Here is a 23,457-nt window from a genome sequence, read left to right as displayed (position 1 = left end):
TTTTTTTTCTTTCTTCCCTAGTTATTCTTCTGACAAACAATTTTTGTAAATAAAAACAATGAAAAGCTAAAAACCAAACAGTACCCTGCATCTAACACACTCGGGAAACTGCTGCTTTATGTAACTAAATATGGATGCACACATGAACACAGTCTAATAAACAATTTACATGTTTATTTGAAAAATGTTGACAGTACAAATCAGCATGGGCAGACTGGGCCTACTTCGCAATAGTAAGCCAGTGCTTTTGGAGAATTTGCTTTTTTCTTTTGAGACTTCACATAGTACTGCTGTCACAGATACAAAAAGCACATCGTTTACAAGTGTTAACAATTTTTATGAGTGGAAGGGGCCATAAAAGTGTAAAGTGCTTGAAATATAAATCTGCCTTTTTCATTTTTGTTTTGCATATATAAAATGTCGAATTACTTGAGTAACAGAAATGTTTGGCAGTGATATTTTCCTTGCAAGGCACACTCGACCTTAAGAGACCTGAAACCAGGCTGGGCAGCTTTGTCTCGGCTTGCAGGCACAGCTAATGTTTGTGACGCTCCCTTGTCCTTTCCTGAAGAACGCTGCCTGGAGACTTCAGGACACCCTGAATTTCATCATCTCGCTCTTCAGGAGAGCTGACCTGGTTTATCTATGGGCACAAAGGCAGCCAGCATCCTGTCCGAGGTGTGGAAAAGTGACTTCACGGAAGTTAAAACCAATGGTAGCCCTCAGGGTGGAAAGCTGGTTTATTTTGAAACTTCTGAAAAGGCTGCATCTTTACAGAGAGGCACGGGGAAGTCAGCTTTGGGCCTCGGTCCCAGTGTCCCCTTACCAATTAATCAACTGACTTAGTTCTCTAGTAGGAAACAAATAAGGTATTAAGATCAAGTGCCAAATTTCAGGTCAACTAAAAATTTGTTTTTAAAAAAACAGTAACTCCAAAGTACACACAGTATTAAGTACATGCTTTCTCATCTAAATTATTTTTCCTGTCTGGAAGATCTGAAGGCAAGCTAATGGTAATCACAGGTACAAAGCTGACTTGATCCAGGAGAAGGATGCCTCTGAAAAGTAAGATTACCTGGCATTAGAAAAACTATGTACAAAACAATTTTGTGGTCTAAACAGTATTCTTGAACTCCCCAAACTTAGTTTAACTCAATGCATCAAGTATCACCCTCATAATGCTTCTTTGATGAAGCTAGAATGAAAAGTTGACGGAAAACTGGTTCCAAGATGTAGTAGCTGTGGTTTCAGAGGGGTCACTTCACCCAGTTTCTGCATCTGAAGTATCAGCAGCGTAGGCTCTATATGCTCAATTTCATGGTAGCCTAAAACTCTCTGCTGTCAGGTGCTACTTTGTCAGGCTCTTGCACCTCCTTCTCTAAGACTAGCTAAAGCCTCTAGGTGTATCCATCTGCTGTGGCATGGCATTAAAGACTTGGGACGGGGGCCTGACTCACGTCTGCCACTGTGTCATTCACCAAATGAGACCTTCTCCTCATTCTTGCTGATTTAGAGTTAAACCTTTACCACTTCTTACAGGACCGCTTTATACAGGTAGCAAGGAAATGACTGTGGGGTTTTGGGGTTTTGTTTTTTGTGTTTGTATTTTTTAAAAGGGGGGAGGACCATCCTTCCAGTGTTACCATTTCTTGAAATGCTCTGACAAGCCATGCACAAGCCCCACGTTCTCCAACTGGAAGAGAAATTACTGCAGGCTGGTTCCTCTGCTCTGTGCCGACCTCTGCCACGGACGGGCCATCAGACACTTCACTGAAAGTTTATGGGGATTAGAATTTTTTTCCTAGTTCTTCTTAGTTCTAAGTTTCACACATGGCAGCGTTAAGCTACGTACTGCTGGGGGGGAGGGGGGGCGTACAAAGTGTTTCTTCACTTTTTCTGCTCTGACAAGTTAGTTACAAGAAGTACTCCAAACTGACAGCGTGCTTTGTGAAATGTCAGGGGGAAGCACGGCCTCTTTTGTCACTGCAGTTTCCAGCCTTCCTGATCTTCCAACCCTCCATTTTTCTAGCTCTGTCAGAAGGACTAAGGCCAGTCGTATCCCTGGGTGGATCCATAAATTAACCGCACTCGGGGCCATTCAGAAGCACAGCTGGTCAGTTGCATTTGAAGACATCAGCTGTGCTTGCTGTGGGCGATGAAGCACACTACACTGTCAGTCACTTCTGAAAGAACGTACGGTTCCAGTCTTCCAGAACTGACTTGGGTTGCTTTAAAATGTACGTGCTTGCCCATTCCAGCACTAAATCTATCCCGATTTCTTAGCTGCAGTTACTAATTCATCTTTCCACCTCTTGCTTTGAGAGCTTGCTTCTCTGAAAAATATTAGTGTTGCTGGTAACACACCAAGTGAGTGAATAAAGCCACCTGCAGTCAATCAACTTCATTTATGACCTTTTGCCACCAATGCTAGCACCAATCACTGTGGCTTGTAAGCTGCCTACACAGGTAGCTCCTCCTTGGAGGATTACTGTACAAATTTGCAAAGCCAAATTTGAGGCCTTTCCTAACTACTATAACAACTCCAACACAGTAGGAGTATGAAAAGATTTAGAGTTGTTGGAATTGTTTAGCGTCTACCATCCTCTCTTGCAGCTATGTTAATGGTGTCTCACAACATAGTCCTTAGACTTGATAAAAATTTGGCAATACGACAGCCAAGCTAAAGACATTTCCAATGGAAGATTTTCCCATGTTCCTCTCAAATGCCTGCGTGTCAAAACATCACTTGGAATGGAAAGTTACTGGCAGCCTTTTCACTGAGTTGTTGCCATCATCTTCCTACAGAATGCGGCTGCTTCTTGAAAGACTTTTTACTTAATGTTTTGCCTTCATCAGAGGAAAAAAACCAGCAAAAATTACTTACTTGTTTTCACAGGAAGGGAAAATCACCTTTAAGACTTTAAGAATAAGAGCTGCTCCAACAACTCCAACTACAATGACTTCCATCAAACTAAAGAAGATGGGTAAAGATCGAAACCAGAATCTGCACAGCCCTTTTCTCAAGTCTTCCACCCACTGGCACATCACCTACAACCAAAGAGGTAAAAATAAAAAGATAGCAAGTGCACTTGTGTAGCTACTGGTGAATCACATTACATGATGATAGTTTTACTTAAATTTATGTATGCTTAAGCATATGTAAAAGCAGGATGGAATTGCCTGGTGACCCAGGCCTCTTTCTTCTACAAAGTTTGGAAGGTTTAGTTCTCTGCTCGTCCTAGCAGAGTTCCCTGAAAGGAAAGGCCACTTTGGAAAATAAAGGACACTTGAACAGAGCAGGCGAAGGGTGAGCTACTTGGCCTAGGCATAGAGAAGCTATGATACCATGGCAGTGTACAGCAGGGAAAGGGTTACTGACAGCCCAGGAGAGGGGTAGCACCTTCTCTGGCTTACCTGTAACTTCCAGCTTACTATTTTGGCCCTCCTGTCTCAGCAGCAGGTTATAAAGTGTTTCTTTCAGCCAGGGAGAAGGCCATCAAGCCCATCCTTACCTAACCTGGAACCGAAACTTCTCAAGCTGTTACTGTGTTTCTTACAGCGGGCGAGACCAATGGCCCAGCTCCCAGAGGGGTAAGCACTCAAGTAGAGTCAGAAAAAAATGATGTAATTTAAAGCTAAACAGTATTTGAAATTGTTATGAATGCTTAGTATAATAGCCTGGTATAATGTAAAGATCTTAACTCACTGTCATGAAGTAGCTGTGAGGTCAGAACTTTGCAGGATTTAGAAACCCATTTGATTCCTACTGGAGTAAAAAAAAAAAAACCTAACAATTTCTCACCGCTAAGGGGTAATTTAGGAAGGGGGTTTTTTTTAAGTTTCCTAGAGTATGTCTGTAAAAGTCTGTTCTTAGTGGTTGGCTGTGGGGATTTCTTAGACTTTTGTGGAAGTCAGTTATTGTCAGACACTTCTCACAACAGAAATTCTGGTCTTTACTGTTATGCTGCTTTATATTTGTTACTTTGAGAAGTCAATACTAGGTTAAGTACGAATGGCAATTCTCTCTTCCAGAAATGAGTTATTACATGCTATGTTGCCTTTTTTCAAATTAAAAATAAAGGACCAAAGACAAAGGCCTAGGAATGTTATATACCTTCTTATCATCTTTAAATGGATGTTGCGTTTGGTTTTCACATGAGGAAGACCCGCTATCTGAATCCTAACATTGCTGGGTTTGTTTGGTTTGTTCTGTAAACATCCACAAAGGAGGAAAACATAATATTTGCATGTGTTTCTGTAGACAATTCTAAAAATGGGGAAGGAAGTTCATTCCCTCAAACCATAATACTGAATAACATTCAGCTCTATCTGCAGCATGTTACCGCAACTTTTCTTCCTAGGAATGTCACCAAGCTGTATGCATTTCACCTCTGGGGAAACAGGAAAAAAAACACAGGGACGGGAAAAAACCTGCTTGTCCTTTTTAGACGAGTCTTTAAAGGTATATACTAGTAATTAAAACAAACAAACAAACAAACCAACCACAAAACTACCTTGTAAGAAGATGGAGGTTCTATCCTAAGAGGGGTCTCTGGTAACTTGCCAGGTAATGTCTCTTCATCTACTGTAGTTTCTACTTGCTGGATGAGGTACTGACTGGTAGTTTGCAGTGGATCTTGAATATCTGAAGAAGAAAAGCTAGATTTAGTAAGGGGCTTGCTTTTTATTTGACTCACTGTTCAGGAAAACAAAAACATGCTGCATTTCTATACTTATGGTACAGTTCTCACACATGTACAGCAGGAACACAGAAGGCTGACTTTTTTTTTTGACTAGTGAACTTGATAAGAAGCAGAAGCAGTGTTATGGTGCAGCCTTTAGCCGTGCCCTTAGCTGTAGATTTCAGCTGTCACCAGATTAAAAGGTGATGAACTAGACCAAAATATTCATCTCCTATGAAATCCTTGAGAGCTTTTGATTGAACAAAACTGAAATAAGATTACGGCATCAAATACCTTCTCTTGCTTTTAAGTTATTCAAGTTTAATAAAAAAACTATTCTCTGGTTTGGAAGTGACCCAGACAGGTATTTCCTCCCCAGTTTTCTCTTTCATTCTCAGGAAAAAGGGGGAGCTTTAAAGAAACTTCCATCATAGCACTGAGAGAAAAATTTGTTCCTGTGAGATGTCTGGGTTGCAGATTGACAAGTATCAAGTCCTTCAAAGAAGAACAAATTTGAAAACAAACAAACAAAATACCTAGAATGTAGAGCTTAATTTAGGTGTTTAAAAAACAAAACCGAACCACACAAAACACTTTCCTGTTAATGACGAAACTGTTTCACTATGTAAAACACAGGAATAATGGTGTTCTTTCACCCTTGTAAAGCAATACATCAACTGTGGATAAAAATATTATGTAAAAGCTAAGAGGGATACCTTTTCCTGAGAGGTTGGGAAGTGTAAATAACATGTCGTTGTCCCTTGGGATGGAATACAGCATGCTCTCTTTCAAAGGGACAGTGTAGTTTGAATGTCTAAGTACTCTCAGGTCTTTTACTAAAATATCTATTTCTGTTACTTCTTCCTGCTGAACCTGTAAGAGATGCAAACATGTTGATATTACTGAGTTTAATGTAAGAGTGAAGTAGGCTGGCAGAGAAAACCAATGCGTCACAGAAAACTCCAAGCCATTAAGATTTGGACATAGGGATGTTATAACATGAATTAGTATTCTTTGTTTTTATTTAACACACTTCTATAGACTATACCGCATTATAAAATATGCTGAACAGACTGGGTCTCTCTCTCCCTGAAAAAGCATGTGGTAGTCACTCCATGGGCTTTTAACCAAGCTTACACAGCTCATTGCGATCCTCTTCCAGGGAGGCATTTTAGGGCATGGAAAACCCAAGTACGTAGTGAAAGAGCACTTGCAAACATTGAAAGTGGTGCTGAGGCAAGACTGACACTTCTGCTTTTGCAGTAATGTTGCTTTTTTCCAACAACCAGAAGAATAGTTTTCTTCCTCCTCTTCCAGTGATGCACTGCACCCATTTCACTTAATAATCACTGCAAGCATCGCTTATATAGAACACATTCAGCGTAACTCCTGCTAACATCAGTAACTGCACTGTGAGGCCGAGAACTGACAGAAATCCAGAGTGTTTGTGACCATAATTATAACTGCTACATAGAAATATAACTAACAAAAGAGGAAGGCAGCATGTGATAGTTTCACTCGTGCTTTCAGAGCCACAGGCCAACCAACCGTCTCCTTTTGCTTCGAACGTGCGCAGAACAATGCAGTGAGACACGATTGTTACTGCCAGCTGATAATTAATGAGAAAGGCTGAGAGCTTTTGACTTAGAGGAACAACTAAGCAAACAGCATTAGCTTTTTGGTTGTTCTTACCAGGTCCCTATGAAAACCTGAAATGCATTGTGATGTCTAGTTTGAAACCTGAAATGCAACGCTATGGTGTACCAACTGAACCAAACCAGGATATGTTAGCCTCCTAACAGCGGGATAAACACCTCATTAGAAAAGCTTCAAACCTCTCAGTGGGATTTTTCACTAACAGAGTAAAATTTTGACATGATGCAGATCCCTGTAAAAAATACTACATGCTGAGCATGCAATTAACTAAGAATCAATGATCAATGCTATTATCATCATTCTCCTTTAAAAAAAGGGCAGCAGAACATAAGCCAGCTTCAAAAGAGTCTGGCCACATGTGTAAGATGCAGACAGGTACTGAAACAAAAATTTGACACTTTTGCTGGCTTCAGCTGTATCCTCTCTCCAGAACCTCTCTGGTTGGAAAAATAACTATACCTTATAGGTGATTTTGAGAACTCAGTTCTGCACATTTCAAGCTCAGCTATAACTGTAACCGGTCACATTCACTGGTATTTGTGCAAATACAGTTAGAATTTGTTTGTTGGGTTTTTTCATTCATCTCAAAACCCATGTTCATTATCAAGATTTTTACTCAAATTAATTAGTTCTCTTACATGCAAAATATTCTAAGGCTAAGCTCACAGGTGTTGCGGGCTTTCACAAGAAGCCCACCTGCCGTAAGAGTTTGCTGCTGCAAGCTGTTCCCCATACTACATGCTTGACACTTTGTTAGCTTGGAATGAACAATGGGGAAAACCTCAAGACTCAGAACGAGCCCATGCCCCTTTTACTTATTTTGTACATTATTTTGTAAACCAAGTATTGCTTGTGAGTCTGACTTTGCTTGCATAAATGCGTGTGTTGAAAGAGCATGTGACAGAGTTAATGAGATTCTAACAAGCTTAAGGGAAAGTCATCCAACACTTAATAATTAAAATAGGAATAGAAGCTTTAAAACTTGAAGTCTCCTCATGAAACACCTCTGCTACTACACAGGCAACTTAGGTTGGTATTATCTCCCTCAGTACCGTGCTAGCTAGCATTAGATGATACACTTTACCCTCTAACCACCAGCCAGACACATGTAAACCTTTTAATCCTTCGTAACGACTTGCCTCTCCTAAATTAAAAACAAGCAGAATGTTGGGGGGTTTTTCACCTGTTTTCCGTCAATTTCTGTCACTTCTTCCTGAATGACAATCAGCTTCAAATCAGAACTGGATGCCAGAGGCCACTCGTGAACCATGATGCGAACACTGACGGTTCCCAGGCGCTGCTGATCTGGTAAGTTATCCAAGTTTCCGTTCTCCACTGTTAACATACAATGTCACAGTTTTCAGAGAGAAACCACCCCAACCAGAAAGCAGTATACAACTGTGGGGCAAACAGTTGCAGCTCTGACACAGATGCCTTTGCACACGTAGCATCTGAATGGAAAAGTCATTGCAACTGCAGAGGACCGCGAGCATCAAACCAGAGATGCCTGAACAGTTGTACGGAAGTCTGTAGTATGCTGATGTCCTTAACACTTCCAGGAACTGCTGTTATAAGCAGTAGCAATCTGGGCAACAGGTAAAACAGACGCCACAATTTTTTACCAGTATATCACCAATTCAAACTCGGAGCAGCCTCATGATATAACAGCAGACAACAGCAGCACTGTACGATCCCCAGATCGAGGGAGCCTGCAAACAATGTTGCGTCCCTGTCTTTGAGGTTTGTATTTAAGCACTCCAAGCAGCACTCTTTGGCTTCACTATTGCTGCATTCTTATTTTAGTGAAGCTAAAGGAGTTCATGAGAGTAATGCCACAGCCCAGCCAGCCACCTGTGTAAACATCTTTATTTGCACAACATTCCCCTTCCTCTCAATAGAGAAACAAATATGCTTTTTTTCCCACACACACTGCATACACTACTCAAGATGAGTGTCAGTTCCCTCATATGTTTTCTCTCTGCCGTGTCCTGTTTTCATATGCGACTGTGACACCTCAAACTCTCTTCCTACCCAAAGGCTTTCAGCTATTTCAACAACCTGATATTCCACAAGTACACAGAGAACTGCCTTTCTACCCTTGTTGGTTTTGTACGGAGTTAGTACCCTTTCCCCAGCCACCATGCCTCTACTACCGGTGAGGGCACGCTAGAACTGAGGCGCTGCCGAAGTGCAAGAGTGGAGGTGACAGGTCGGTCCAGCGTGCAGACGACAGCACGGTACGTGAACTGAGACTGGACTGGCCCCCCTTGCTAAGCCACGAGCGCAGTGCTGAGCCGAAGAGGCAACCTGGGTGCATGTCGGGCTAGTGTCTGTCAGTTACACAGTAACAACTCAGTGTGTTCATTACTTTTATCAATGACCCCTTTCCTCATAAAGCTATTTTGCTTGTTTTAAATATAGAAAAATACTTTTTCGCATTGTTTAGCAATATTTTCCACTGCAAAAATAAGTGGCAGAAGGAGAGAAAGAGGTTAGAGAAAAAGAGAAAGGTTCCCTGTAGGTGTGAGCCAGAGCACTAACCTGGCTGCTGAATGTCTTCTGACGTATAGCAGCAAGCATACATTAAAGGACCAAAGCCTGAAAAGATGCCAAGTAGCTGAAGCTCCCTGTGGTCCCAACTTTTCATGTGCCAGGCTACTCAATCCCCACTACATTCAACAGGAGTGAAGGACACACTCATGCTTCCAAAACTGACATTTGTGGGAACTTCCAGTGGGGATATAGGTGCCAGGCGTCATCTGACAACAGTGTCAAGACAATACCATTCAGGAGACTTGGTCTCTAACATTCAAAAGCGTGAATATTCGGCTCAAGTCTGGTTTTTACATACATTCAGGAGTACTGTTCCCCTCTGTTAACAGGTAACAAGTATCTCGAAATTCCTTTAGCATTTTACAAACGTTATCTGAATGTATCATCGAGGATTTAGTAAGTAAATAGCATAAACATTACTTTACAGATAAGAGAGAGAGGTACTGTGCTGAGGACTCAGACCCAGACATGGAGACAGAGAGTTCCAGGTTCCCAGCTCCCACGCCAAATCAGTATTTTTCTCACTGTTTCAGATTCACATTCATAACTGTAGTCACTGCAAGCTATACAACTATCATTTGGAAAATTAATAGGAACTACAGTAGAGTGCTCAGTATGTCTCAGAATTAGTCAATAAAATCCTATCTGTTTTTCTGGAGCCAATTATCTTGCAGGTAAATGACACTTTGCCATGTTTTTCTGCCCTGGGATAGAAAAAATAGAAGCAATAGCAACATAACTGTCCTAGAAAGAGAGAAATGAATTATTGCTCTCCTTCTCCAGAAAAGAAATTGTGTCAAATTAATAATTGATTATGCTTGGGAAGGAAGGGTTCAAGAAACAAGGTCATGGCTCAGAGAAGCCATTTAGAAAAAGCATTAGTACTTTCTAAGTAAATGTCTGGTTGTAAGGAGACGATGAGCTCAGAAACCAAGCTAGAGACTGACTGCACCTGATCCATCAAGAGATCATTCCAAATACAACAGAAGCTTAAATCAAATGAGCGTAGTGGCCCTTGCTTAATTAATTATACAGTATGTTCTGTGTATCTCAAAAAAATCACAGTACTTTCTGGTCTTTCACAAAAGGTGTAGCATTGAATCAGTGATAAAAACCAGCAGTTTCAAGATAATTCGAAGTCATTAACCACTGCAGGACACCAGCAAAACTGGAGTATTTGTGCTATAATATCCTATCTAGCAGAAACTTGTTTATCCAATACACACAGAAATGAGATAATTAAAAGATCTTCCTAACAATAATTCATACTTTTGTTATTGAATCTCTTTTTGGATATATGCCAGCCAGCCTAGGGACACAGCCATTAGCAGGGTGGAGTTGCATCCTTCTGTTTACATTGTCTAGCTTGTAGTGCAAAACATTCTTTTGAAAAGATAGGCAGAGTCTGGATTTCAGATTAGACCATTTACAAATAAGCATGTGAATGTGACTTGAGAACAAGGCAGTAAGATTTTTTTTTCCCCACCCATTTTAGTAGCAAAATTATCCTATCTTGGGAAATTATTTGCTTCTACAAATCGGTGCTCAGGTTCGCAGAGTATGAGAACATGTAGTCATTGTAAGCTTTGGTTACTAGATAACAGAGAAGCCAAATGCCCTGGGGGAGGAAAAGAAGGAAAAAAAAAAAAAAAAAAAAAGAGAAGAGAGAATACTCACATATTACTGTTTGACATGTTATATGGGCAACCCCGCTCTTCATAGGAAAATCATTTAGATATACCTGTCCATTAACATAAGTGATATTAAAAACAACCTGAAAGAAAGACAGACAGAATGAGTGTATAGTTCCAGGCCCTATGCTACAATTCTGTTCTCAGAGGAACACACTTCATACTGACTGACGTCAGACAAAACAATGTATTTGCATCCACATGCACACTTTGTTTCACTGCATTTTAATTCACTGAATAAACAGAAAAACCAGACAAACCTGTCCTTTGTGAAATTCTCCATTGGTTTTCAACATCGTAACACCGACTCTGATTGTTTCCTGGAAAACAACAGTGAGAAGAGATGTACGTTTCTGAGGAAACACATAAGCCGCTGCAGGCCACAGGCAGCTTTCACACATTGTCCTGACAGAATGACAACCTACAATCCCCAGAGCACATTCCCAGGCTTTCTATCCAGCAGACAGAAGAAAGAGGAATGTACTTACTTTTTTCATGTAAGGGTTGGGGTTTTTTTTCCTCTCTTTTTAATAAAGAGGATTGATGAGAAAGAATGACAGCTGCATCCCCTTACGTATAAAGGTTTTTTTTTAAATAAAGATAAAATAATAATAATCAACCAAAATTCTCAGGAGAACTTGTTTCACATGGATAGAATGGAACAGTAGTCTCTCATGTTAGCAGAAAAATAATAGACAGTACAAGGTAAAAATCAGATTCTCTGTAAGTGTTTTTTACGCGCTCCACTTAGTCTTCAAGGTGAAGTATAATTTAACGTATGTTAACCTATACTAAAGAACACTCAAGTTTTTTCAGTGTCAGCAGTAACGCTGCTTCTTTTCTTTGGTGATCGTTCTCAAATTATGCCACACGGGACACCTCCAAACTCACAGCTAATGGGGATTTGCTTCCTTCTTTCAAACCCTAATTGCTGCAATTTATCAACTCACTCTTTCTGTCCTCTCATTTCACCCTTGTAATTTCAGGGGCTCTTTTGCAGATGGGACCTTACATCTCCCAGCCCTGCTCCTGACAAAACCTACGTACAAAAGCCAAACCTCTCTTGGACATAGCCAAAAGTAATAATTGCCACACTGCTTTCCCGAGTCACCTCTTCAAAAATAATGTTAAGCTCCTTATTTGCCTTTTGGAAGCCTTAAATGATTCTAATTGCATTTCATTTTTCTCGGGAAAACTTCTCCGTGTCTTCAGCATCTTTCTTAGCTCTGTGTTTGAGTCACGGTTTCACAACTAACAGCTAAAAAGTCAGTCATGTCTCAACAGAAAGTCAAACTTGCTCAGAATTTAAAATAAATTTTAAAAGATTTAAATACATAAAAAGGCTTTTTGTTTGGGATTTTTATAAAACACTAAATTTTCAGGCAGGAAACACTTGAAATATACAGTACCTAGAGCAATATAGTCACAATTCACGAACAGAGAGCTTCTGAAGTGCGACTATAATGTAAAAAAATTCCTTAAAACAACAGGTGTTAATCAGTATACGCAGGTAGCCAGGCTTACCAAAAAAACTGAAAAACAACACCCAAATCTGGTTCAGCAGAAATCTGGCATCATGAGAAGCATGGTTTAAAATCTAACACAGATAATCTTTTGGTTGGAAATGATTTGTCCTTGATGTTTCAGACACGTTTCTCAAACCAGCAGGAAAACTCTGGCCACTGAGACCAAAGAGAAATCTCTTTCTCGATGCCCCTTCTAGGAAACAGGTGTTTATACTGACTTTTCTTCAAAACTTAAATCCTAGCTATTCAAAGTAAAGGAAAAGTACCAATTTACTTAGAGAACTGGAAGTCTATTACTAAAAATATAGACCAGATCAATAATATAATCATAGGATGTAATCTATCCTGTTATCCTGTAACTTCCTCAAACCAATTATTTTCTTCTCAAGACTGAAGAATAAAAAAAGCCGCCGAACTTTTAGCTCTTTATCTAGCAGCCAGAGCTGTACTTCCTTTACACCCTCAGATTGCTTAACAGATTACCACAACCTTGTGTCATGACTTCCCAGGCTTTTCTGTTTTCTGGGAATTCAAAGGGCCCAAAAGATGGATTTTCCAGGCAGTCTTAACATTCCTTCAGTTTTTAAGCCTCAAACGAAATTTGAGTTCCTTTACACAGAAAGTATTTTGCAATCTTTTCGCAACTTCTACAAAGTGACTCACTGAGATTACAAGAAAAAGGAAGTGACTGATAGCCTGTAACTGATGAAAAAAGGGAAAATTCCCCCCTAGATTTTTTTTTTTTTAATCAAATGCTTTATTTGAAAACGAAAGGTATGGGGCAAGATAGATGTGCTCAACAATTGAGCATTAAATGTACAAAGTGAGCTATATAGGTGATGATTAATTTTCTTCAGAACAGCTGTCAATTCTGTTGACGTAGTATCCACAAGCACAGTCATGAATTCTGGTATGTACTTAAAACTCACACTTGAAGAGCATATTACATGTTTAAGAAATTAAAATATTTCAGCGGATCACTTCTGTACAAAAAAATAAATCACAGCGTGCAGACAAATAAGACAGCTTAACAGCTTGCTGCCTCTGCCACTAAAAGAGACAGCGTAGATCTCTCCTCTCCTGCAGGTCATCCTTCCCTTTCATTTATGTCAAGCCAGTGAGCTAATTTAGCTCATTAAATCGTCAGGAAAACTTTCCCTTTTTTTGATGGACTGTTTTTCTGTCAGTCCAACAAGCAAGGAAGAGCCAGACAAGCACGAGAGATGCAAGCACGCAGCTGGGAGGAAAGCGCTGGGCTACTTGCTCCGACGGCCACAAGCTGTGGGATCGGCTCTGCTGCACGGTCTGCCTGTCCTCGCGGCATCTCCCTCAGGTCAGAGGCGAGGTGATGGGGCATCCTCTGAACGGCACAGGTTCATAAAGCTGCTCAATAACAGAGCAATGATTAATACTCCACTACAGTAGCTACACCATGACCCTTGCAATTTTGTGTTCACAAGCAATGGGGAACTCATATTCTTGCCATTCCTGTGACCAGTCTGCTCACATCCAGATCCAACACATTCTTCTACTGATGACTGCCCATGTTCTGTACATCCATTCTCCTGAGTTGTCATATGTTCCAGTTTTGCTTCTTCACTAAGCAGTCTCAAAGACTTGGTGCCAGTCTTGCTAAGAAACGTTTCAAATAGATCTCAAAGTTTTGGTGCTAACAAATAATCGGTTTTCAGTTGTTCTTGCACCAAATGTTCCCAAACTGATAGAGACACATCTCGAGGACCAGAGGAAGACCAACTTTTCCAGAGTCAGAATCAACTATATTGATGTCATTCCTGACAGAAGTTAACTTAACTCATTCTTAAAGCTCTCCAGTGATGTCCAAAAATTTCACACTCTCCTCAATTACTATTTAGCGCTCAGCTAGCTTTAACGTTAAAAGTTTTCCTAATGCCTAACCTGAAGCTTCCTTGCTACAATTTAGGAACAGGTCGTTCATTACTCTTCGCAATATCTTCCCATGGAAAATAACAGTCCTCCAACTCAGTCTTCCTGATTTTATGCTAATGCTCCCAGCTCACACAATCCTTCCTTGGAGGTGAGTTCCTCACTGCTGTCTTCCTATGGCTTCCCATGGTTTCCCACAGCTTCCCACTGGTCTTTCCTGCAGTGCCGCACCCAAAACTCAGCGGGTCCTGCTGTGGCCAATCTTCCTGACCCTACACACCCCACACCAAAATCTACGTGAGGGCAAGAAGCACAAGATGCATGCCAAACGCAATGAAAAGGAGGGCTGGGGGAAAGAGGAAGGGATTATTGCAAGCAGCTCACAGGAGAGCAGAGCGCGATCCCAGCTGGCCCACCTTCACCCACAGCAGGGAATGGGTGATGCACGGCATTCCCCCTGGTAACACAACCCCGGTTGGTACCCCCTTGATACCCGCTCCTGAATAAGTGCTCAAGAGCCATACATTGTTCATGCTTGTAAACTGGGAGGGAAACAGACTGGGCAGGCCAACAGCGCTTGCACGGTGCTTTCATGATGAAATGCCTGGCCTGACAAGCCATACTTGCTAGAAAGCGCCCCGCTGATAACTCAAATACCCATCTTTCTGTGAAGACTCACAGATTATGAAACATCCTTTAATTTCAACAGAGAAATTACTTTTTTTAATGTTATCATAACAAAACTCACTACCTAGGGAAAAAAAAAAAGTGATGATGTGTCTTATAGATATGTCTTATGGCTATAAACTTCAGTACTAAGAAAAGTAAATAACCCTACACCACTTATTTTGCGTATCAAAAGCATAGTAAGCCAATCCTGTAGTAACAAAGTCACTGACAGCAGGACATGGGTCCTCTGCAGTAATCCATAATATTACACTGTCAAGTTCTAGAGAAGCCTGAACTGTGAGTGTAAAACTTGTTTGTATAACATACAATTTTCAGTATTAACAATATCACAAAAGTTCACATAAATTTCAGACAGTCCTGTAATTTAAAAGGTCCTGAATTCATTGGTAAATTTGAGAAAGCTGCACGACAGAGTCAGAATCAAAGGACCGCCCCGAGAAGCAGTTCAGGTCCCTAGGAATCAGGTTGTGCTTTCAGCTTACCATTGAGACCCATTCCATCATTCACAGCACCTTATCCCTTCCTGTGCTGCTGAATGCCTTCACACAAAACTCTCCCATTTACACTAAAAGTGGTCCCATCATTCTTAATGCTGTTATAGGATGTAGATGTCTCTCCTGAGTTTTCCTAAGATTTCTCATCACTGTTTTAGTGCTCCAGCAGTGATATTTACAGTGGCAATGGCCACGGTACCTGTGAAGAGGACGGCACTTATACCACAAATGTATGCCATTCTGCTCCAGGACAGCTAGAACTGCAACAGCAGTAACAGTGTAGCCACACACATTACAACAAACTAGTGAATTTTTGTGAACTTGATCAATAGAGATAAGTAGACAGTGATCATTTTCTAATCCTTTCTCTTTCACCATGTGCCGCAACGGAACGCGGGAACGTTAACTGGGGCAGTATAATCACAGCAGCAGCAGAAGAGCAAGATGGGGAAAAGACAGCAGCAAAGAATATAAAGCATCTGGCACAAGTTAAAAGGGAATATTCATTCATTCTTAAAGACTCCCCATACCAATGCCACACAAATCTACAGAGAACATTTCACCTAATCTTAGCCTTTTATGAAAAATGCCGCACAAGACAAAGCTGTTGGCTCTGATCACGCAAGAACTTCAAACAGATCTGATTACAGAAACGCAGAAAAACTTCTTCCGCGGGCAGTGGGTACCTGACGGGGTGCACCGTACAGTTTCTCCCAGCACAGGGTGACTGTTAAGTCCTACACAACTGCATTAGTCACATAAACCCCATCTAGATTCAGCCGCTAGCAGCCAACCCACTCAAAGCACAGCTGTTCCCTGCTGAGGCTCTCGGAAGAAGGCTCTTTCTGCACTAGAAGGGCTGTGGGAAGCGGAGCGGGCAGCACTCGAACAGATGGCATAGTGCCTTGCAAGATGGCCAGCTGTACAGAGACTTGGAAGACAGACAATCCCCTTGCAGCCATTACACAGGCACTATTGGGATATCCTGTTTGCGACAGGAAAATATAAAGTCCAATGAAGGCTGCCAAACAGATAAGAAATAGACAAAATTAATAACTTGTTTCCAAATTTGAAAAGAGATAACAGGAAAAAAGTGTTCAAACAGACAAACAAAACTACCACCCAAACTCCTACCATTTGAGTCCTGGCACTCACATGGGCAACTTGCTCCCAATACTGTCACTGTACACTTGCAATCCAGGGCTCTGTGATCTGTGCTTCTCGTAATTCCTTCATCAGAGTCAAAACAGACCTATGTTGTAGGATGAGTCTTAACTGCCATCAGGCATAACTGAGCTAAGAAATAATCATGGTACAAGTTTGACATGACAAGTTTGACTTGACAAGTTTGCAGGATGACAATTAGTCCCTCACATTTTACAAAATTTTAGTACAAAATCTTCTCCAATAAGGTTTGGCATTATTGAACTGCATGACAATATTTAAGGTAAGATAATGAAATCCAGTTTTTGCTTAAGTAACTAAAGCTGAACTATCTCTGTTAATACAAAAATCTAACATGATGCTCCTCCTCTGCTTTTCTTTTCTGAACGAGCACACTTACATTCCTTCCTTGCTTTGCGATGATTCTTAGTATAATATTGCTTATCCTTTCCTTTGCCCTACATATGTTGCTAGAATTAATCGCCTTTGCTTTCTCCCTACTAAAGCAACTCATACTATGAATATTTTATCAGGAGTTTTAGAGGTGAATACTTAGTCTCACATCACCGGGACATGGTTGCATCATACTGCTTTAATTTAATCAAATATACAGGGAAAGATGATGTCAGATCTTTTAAGCATACAGTTCAGAGTATGTGCCAGGCTGTTAATAGAGAAACTGGCATAAAGTGATGAAAGAAACATTTCAGCATGTCACTATTGACAAGTTTCTTCTTTGATTAAAATAAATTATATCCACTGCGTAGGTACTCAAATGGTTGATATAGTGAAGATTACTTTCTTCTGTTGTGAAATAATCCATCCACACAGAGGTTTCTTGCAGCCAATAAATAATCTGAAAACAATGTTTTTCAGGCAACTAAACTGAAAAAAAAAAAAAAAAGTCTGCTAGGCAAGTAAGCCATTTAGAAAGAACACTGTTAAACCTAAATTATCAAGAAGCAAACAGAGTAAGCAAACAACATAGCATTAACATTCAGCCCACTGTGCTTTTAGCCAGTTCTATCAGCACATTAAAAAAATACTCTAACACACAAAACCTGTCTTGACCTTGCCCCAGAAAAACACGTTACTTTAATGCAAAGGTTGGTTGTCTTGTTGCATCATTCCTTGCCTTTTTTTTTTTTTTTGAACTTTGTCTAGTATCAATCAATCTGTAATCCAGTTTTGCTCATCCAGGAAGAGAAAGAAAAATCAAAACACGCATGCTAATGTTTAAAAAAAAAAAAAAAAAAAAGGCCCAGATTTCAAAACAGCTTATTTAAGAAACGACAAGTATTGCACAACAATGGAGGCATTCACATTCCGGAGCTGAACAAAAGCATTTCAGCCTTACAAAACGTTATTCCAATGTTTCAAGGTTTTTCCTCAGTCCTTCCGTTATGGTTTCTGTAACATCACGGCCATCAACTTGGAGGTAAACTTTAATACCGTGTACAAGAATTACAAAACGCGAAGCTATCAGCAGCACGCTGCCAGCGGGCTCACAGAATTGTAGAGGGCACAGTCGTGGTATCCAGTCAAAGCCAAGCTGAACATGTTGATGCTGCCGGCTCCCCACCAGCCCGCAGTCCCAAGCCATTCTGAGGAAAGACCGCGCTTGTTCTGACCCCGTCGCCCTCTGTCGTTAAGCTCGTGGCTTCTGAAGCCAACCTGACAGCGCGGCATTCCCACTCTGCCTGTTCCCACTGCTGAGGCACTTCCATTCCTATCAAGCCACCATAAACCAGCTCATGCTCAAAACCCAGCAATTCTGCTACTCAAAACTTTCTCAAGGTGCTCTGTTCCTTCTACGTCAAAAATGATCCTGTATGTACAAAAAGAAATAGTGGGGGAGGAAACACAACTTTTTATTTTTTTGAGTTTGAGATTTAAAAAGAAAAAATACTAAAGTAAAAATGTATATGTTCCCTTTTTGACTCTTAAAAGAGCTTTTCTGCATATGCTTAGGCCACCACACCAGTATAACGCTAAAAAAGTGCAGACACTTCCAACTAGCAAAACTGAGCTGACAGGCCACCTAAGCGGTACAGCACAACTGGACAAACTCAACCCCACAAACAGCGCAGCTATGCCCATAAGGCATTACACCCCAGTTACTAAGTCAAGCCCTATTAGCACTCTAAAGCATACCTACTCTATTTCTGACCCCAAGCTGGCTTCCACAGGACCCGCTCCGGCAGCCCTGCACCGTCCTCACCCATACTTTCAGATCCAAAGATAGCACGTGCAGATGTGCCTCCGCATCTTGTACAAGTGCCAGCTGTGACAAACAAGTTGAAGTTTTGGTGTGAAAGTGGGGTAGTTTCTAGGGAGAAGGTAAGCAAGAGCATAGGTCTATACTCCATTGTCACTTCACGTGTCTTGCGGCAAATTCAAGCTAGCACTCCCTTTCTCAGAGGGATAAGCAAGGTACCTGAGGACTGAACTCTTTCTGCTCTCTTTAGAGCGCCTGACTTCAAGCACAGATGCACTTTTACAGGTGTCTGAAGATCTAGATTCCCATTTCGAAATCACAGCTAAGCAGATCTCTCTTCAGAGGTTCATATAGAGAAGGAGAAACCAGGCAGCAGCCCAAGAATCCTGCTTTGCAGCACAGGATGTGCCAGCACAGGGCCTCTATCAGGCTTTCTTGGAAAGGTTTTACTTAGATGAAAAAAAAAAAAAAAAAAAACAACAAAAAAACCCCACAAACTGTGGAGGAAAAAAGCCATAATAAATTTACTCCCATGACAGCAACTTCACATTGGCTAGACAAGTGACTACAAACCCAACACAGCTCTTCCCTCATGCTTATAACAATTAGAGGATGTATTTAGTCATGATTCAAGTACAGACAGAAGTACCCAGTTCTTTTCTGTAATTCTAGAGGTCAAAGCTCCGCTGTGCCATGGCACATCTTTTTATTCCCAATGAGAAGATCTCCTAAGTAGTACTCAAAAAATTCCTCCCACTCTTTAGAAAGCCACCAAATTTAATTTAAGCCTAATCTTAGCAAGGTACAGCATGAGTACTGGAACGGAAAAGCAGACAGCACGATGCCCTGTAATATACCGCTACACTGAAAACCTTTACGTGGTTCAATTCAAGAGCACAGAAATCACTAGGAGCAAATGTGGACCTAACGCACTGCGTACTTCTATAGCACTGAACCACCAAGATGTGGTTAGACAAGCATAAAAATACAATATAAATACACGTACGGTGGATAGAAGTAACTACCTCCCCCCTCAACCTGTCAGGTACTTGCTTTGGCATATCAAATCCTATATAAATAAATCATTAAAGGCAGGGGGGAGACATTACGCACACGGTAACCAAGTTTGTGGCAGATGCATAATTTTGTCCTTTTGTACCATTTTTACACATTTCAGACGGAAACGTGCTTGAGGGGCGGGTCAAGCGCTGTAAGAAGGGGTAACAGACCCCAGGCTGCCAAGCGCTACAGCCGGGAAAATAAAGCCCTCGCACCCGGCACACCGCCCTTCGGCGCCCCGGCTTCGCCCGCTTTCTCCCGCTCTCTCCAGCGGCGCTCGCCGGCGATGCCGCCCGCCCGGCCGCGCCAGCCCGCGGCCGAGGCACTCCCGCCCGCCCCGGCCAGGAGCCGCCCGATCCGCCGCCCCGGCGGGCCCCGGCTCACCCCTCGGAGGCAGGGGGTCGGGGCCAGGGGCAGGGGCTGGGGCTGGGGCTGCCCTGCCGCCCCGGCCCCGGCCCCGTCAGTACCTGGCCCAGCTGCAGCGACGCGGCCGGGCCCAGCAGCGCGGCAGCCAGCGACAGCAGCAGCAGCGGCGGCTCTCGGCGTCCCAGCGCCGCCTCCATCTTGCGACCCGGGAATTAAAACAAAGTGAAACATCAACAAGCGGCGGCGGCGGTGGCGGCGGCAGGGGCGGGGCGGGAGGAAGCGGGGGAGGCGGCGGCAGGGGGCCGGGCCGGGCCGGGCCGCGCAGCCCCCGGCGGGATGTGCAGGCTGCCGGCTGCCCCGCCCCGCCCCGCCCCGCCCCGCCCCGCCCGCCGCGGGCAGGGCCCAGCCCCCCGGGCGCCGCACCAGCTGTTTCGCTAGAAAGGGCCGCGGCGCCCGGCCGGCTCCCCGCTGAGGGCGGGCGGGCGCTCGGGAACGGCCTGGTTTTGGAAGCGGGGCAGAAGTTGAGCGAGAGAAACAGCCGAAGCGGTGCTCTCCTGCGGCCGCTGCCGGGAGCGGCGGCGGCGGGGCTGGCCCGGCCCGGCTGCCCTGGCCCGGCCCGGCCCCGGCCCCGCCGCCGCTGGCAGGTCCCGAATGAGGCGTTGCAGCTAAGGCGTGGACAACGTACCTGCTCCTGCAAACGCCCGTTACCGTTAACAGATGACGACAGCCTTTGAGAGCACTTTGCGTAGTAGGGGAGTGACCCGCGTGTCCAATGTTAATAATTACCGCTATTTATGGAACGGCCAACGTAGGCTCATGGGACCAATCCACTTCCTTGGCGCCCGTCAGCACCTGCAGTTCTCCACCTGCTCTGCGTGTAAACGGCAAGGGTTACCTGGCCGGAGTAATCCTGCGCCGATCGCTGAGCGCCCCATGTCAAGAAAGGTTTCTTGAAAGCAAAAGCAGGCAGCGGGCTCCAGGGGAGAGCAGAAAGGGTCATCAGAAAGGAAGAAAGCACGAGATACAGTTTTAAAGAGCTGCAGGCCTTCAGCCTAGAGGAGAGAAAACGGAGGGAGTCGTAATAGCGGCAGCAAAACCGTGGAAGTCTCTGGCAAAGAGAAAGGAAACAACCTGGATCTCCAAGTCCTCGGTGGACATGAGGAGAAAAATCTTTCCACCAAGAAAGACTGCCGTTATATGTTAGCAAAAAGCTTTCTAACAGCAAGGGTGGCAAACATGTTAACAACTTGTCTAGGCAGGTTTTAATATACCCGGGGCAGGGCAATAAATTAGCTGTCCTGTCGGAGCAATCTGTAGCCTGATATTATATTGCTGTGTGACCCCCACTTGGTTGATACCGAACATAAATCATAAAGCCCAGAGAAACTTAGTATTTTATATGCAGTTTGCTTTCATGAGACACTGGTATAAACATCTGGCACAAGATACAAGGCACTGGAAAATGGGGCCTAAGAGAGTCATATATTGTGAAGTATATTTCATACATACTACGTGAAAACCTCAAATATTTCATCGCTAAATGCATTTATTATCAGCAGTTAGTACTGCTTTAGAGATTAGAAGAAATAAAGCTGATTAACTGCCTTCCCTCTAATCACACAAGTCAGTCATGGAAGAAGGGATAAAAACTCTGACGTCTTAAGTTCCACCGCCTCTCTTTACCATCACCTAGTTTACCTAGTTTCTCTTAGACCTGTCCTTAAGACTTTTTTTTAATCTGTCGTGTCTGGTGAACTGAAAGAAATGGGTAAAGGGCCTGTTCACCATGCAGTCTCACAAGGCAGAAAACGATGTGGTAAGTCAGCTGCCCAACAAGACGTGCTGCTGAATCGCGTAAGGGGCGCATAAGAGTCTTCGGGGATAGGATGGCAGCTACAAGAATGCAGCTCTTGTTGGTACTTGCAGTCATTCGCATGTGCTGGTGGGAGGAAGTTTAAATTACCTAAATTCCTAACTATGAGTTGCACTCCGGGCGTAAAACAGGACCGGTGAATCCTGGATGAGCAAAAGCAAGCTACAGTACGACAGTGTTTTGTGTATTAGATTCATGATTAAGATGTTTACAAAATGTACCAGAGGCATAATAATTAATGGTATTGGAGCATATAAAAATACAGGGAAGCAAGGATCGCTGATGTGCAGAATTTATAGATTCAGCAAAGTTCAGGCTGGGTTCTCAGCTGACCTCAAGGAATGTAGCGTCTCCCTGAAATGGAATAGGAGATGAATGCCCGTTCCTTTTGACTGTCTCCTTTTGCAAGTTTCCTGGTAAACTCCCTATCAAGTAATGCTTTCCTTCCGTTTTTGTTTCCTTTGTTCTTTCCTTTTTCTCCCAATCTTTTGCACCCCCTTTTCTTCAGTCCTCTTTCTTCCTTTCTTTTTATTCTCCTGGAACTTAATTAAAACTGCAAAAAATATGCACTAAAAATGCTTTCAACATACTTCTGTTTCTCCCAAATTTCAAAGCTTTCGTTAGTGTCGCAGCACAATGGATGTCACAACAGTTTTATTTAACATAAATGGTAAAATTCCTTGCAATAACTAAACAATTAGGGATCTAGTTTCACAAGTTATCTCTCCTTAGATGATTTAATAACTACTCAGTGCTGGGACAGGCTGGGAGCATAACAACAGGGCTTTCCCCTTTTGGCTCAGACGCATGCCTCCTAGGCTCCTCTAGTCTACTGGTGAACGTGTCCTGACATTTATAACTATTAAAATGTGTAACATTTTAAAGTATTTTGTACTGAGACTGACTACTGCTCCAGCTGCTGAGTGTGCCCAAAGTGCTGTATTTCAGTGGTTTTGTATTTAAGTTGGAAGTGATGTTTCTGACTTTTTCAAGTGATCATGAAAAGCCATTTTTTCTTTGAACCTTCATTATAGCCATGGCTTATTAGAAGGCAAAAGCCAGTATAAAGAATAAGGAAATTATTATTTAATTTCTTTTATGACTAAAACCAGTGATAAAAGTCTGACCTAAGTAAGTGGGATGCTTTCTTACTGAAGTGCAAAGTACGAGTTCTCAAAGTAGCATGTAAATAGTTAAACTTCAGTCAGCACAGGCTTGCATAAAACTGTTTACATCGCTCTTAAAGTTTCAGAGTAATAAATATAATGTGTGCTATAGTGCTTTCTTTTATCAATAACTGCCATACAGGATGGCTTAAAAACAGCCTTGAATCAATTCAGGATTGATGTACAGACTGGGAATAAGCTCACAAAACCAATACAACACTGCAAAATGCTTGATGGTAGCACAAGCAGCTTTGAAGACCAGCACACTATGGAGGCAGAATACAACTCCTTGCAGTGCAGATCTTGGTGCCAGGACCAGCCCACTACGTCTCCAGGACTATCACGCAGCAGGATAGCGATGAACAGAAAAGCGGGTAAATTCCCTGCTCGGCTCTTTATAAAGGTGCTGCTGTA

At 42.5% G+C, this 23,457-nt stretch overlaps 1 protein-coding gene across 1 annotated transcript; it reads right to left on the bottom strand.

Moving 5' to 3' along the window:
* Positions 1-154: 154 nt before the first annotated feature.
* On the bottom strand, positions 155-20,329 carry GINM1 (glycosylated integral membrane protein 1). Its single transcript, XM_087777537.1, has 8 exons — positions 20,106-20,329; positions 10,843-10,902; positions 10,569-10,665; positions 7,522-7,673; positions 5,399-5,555; positions 4,515-4,645; positions 2,885-3,048; positions 155-1,058 (listed from the first exon to the last, which is right to left on the bottom strand). The coding sequence occupies exons 1-8, from the start codon at positions 20,199-20,201 to the stop codon at positions 950-952; spliced, it is 966 nt and encodes a 321-aa protein (XP_087633663.1). The 5' UTR covers positions 20,202-20,329; the 3' UTR covers positions 155-949.
* Between the last annotated feature and the right edge of the window lie 3,128 nt (positions 20,330-23,457).

The sequence above is a fragment of the Nipponia nippon genome, unplaced genomic scaffold (assembly GCF_047370975.1).
Source record: "Nipponia nippon isolate SJK-2023a ecotype South Korea unplaced genomic scaffold, ASM4737097v1 scaffold_4, whole genome shotgun sequence".
Classification (NCBI taxonomy): Eukaryota; Metazoa; Chordata; class Aves; order Pelecaniformes; family Threskiornithidae; genus Nipponia; species Nipponia nippon.
This window is presented reverse-complemented; position numbering and strand designations above follow the sequence as displayed.

Excerpts from the sequence above, each read along its gene's own strand:
- GINM1 (XM_087777537.1), bottom strand. The coding sequence starts at position 20,201 with ATGGAGGCGGCGCTGGGACGCCGAGAGCCGCCGCTGCTGCTGCTGTCG. Across the intron at positions 10,903-20,105 it reads CGTCGCTGCAGCTGGGCCAG|GAAACAATCAGAGTCGGTGT; the intron begins GTACTGACGGGG and ends GTTGTTTTCCAG. Across the intron at positions 5,556-7,521 it reads CAGAAATTGACGGAAAACAG|GTTCAGCAGGAAGAAGTAAC; the intron begins GTGAAAAACCCC and ends CATCTCTTACAG.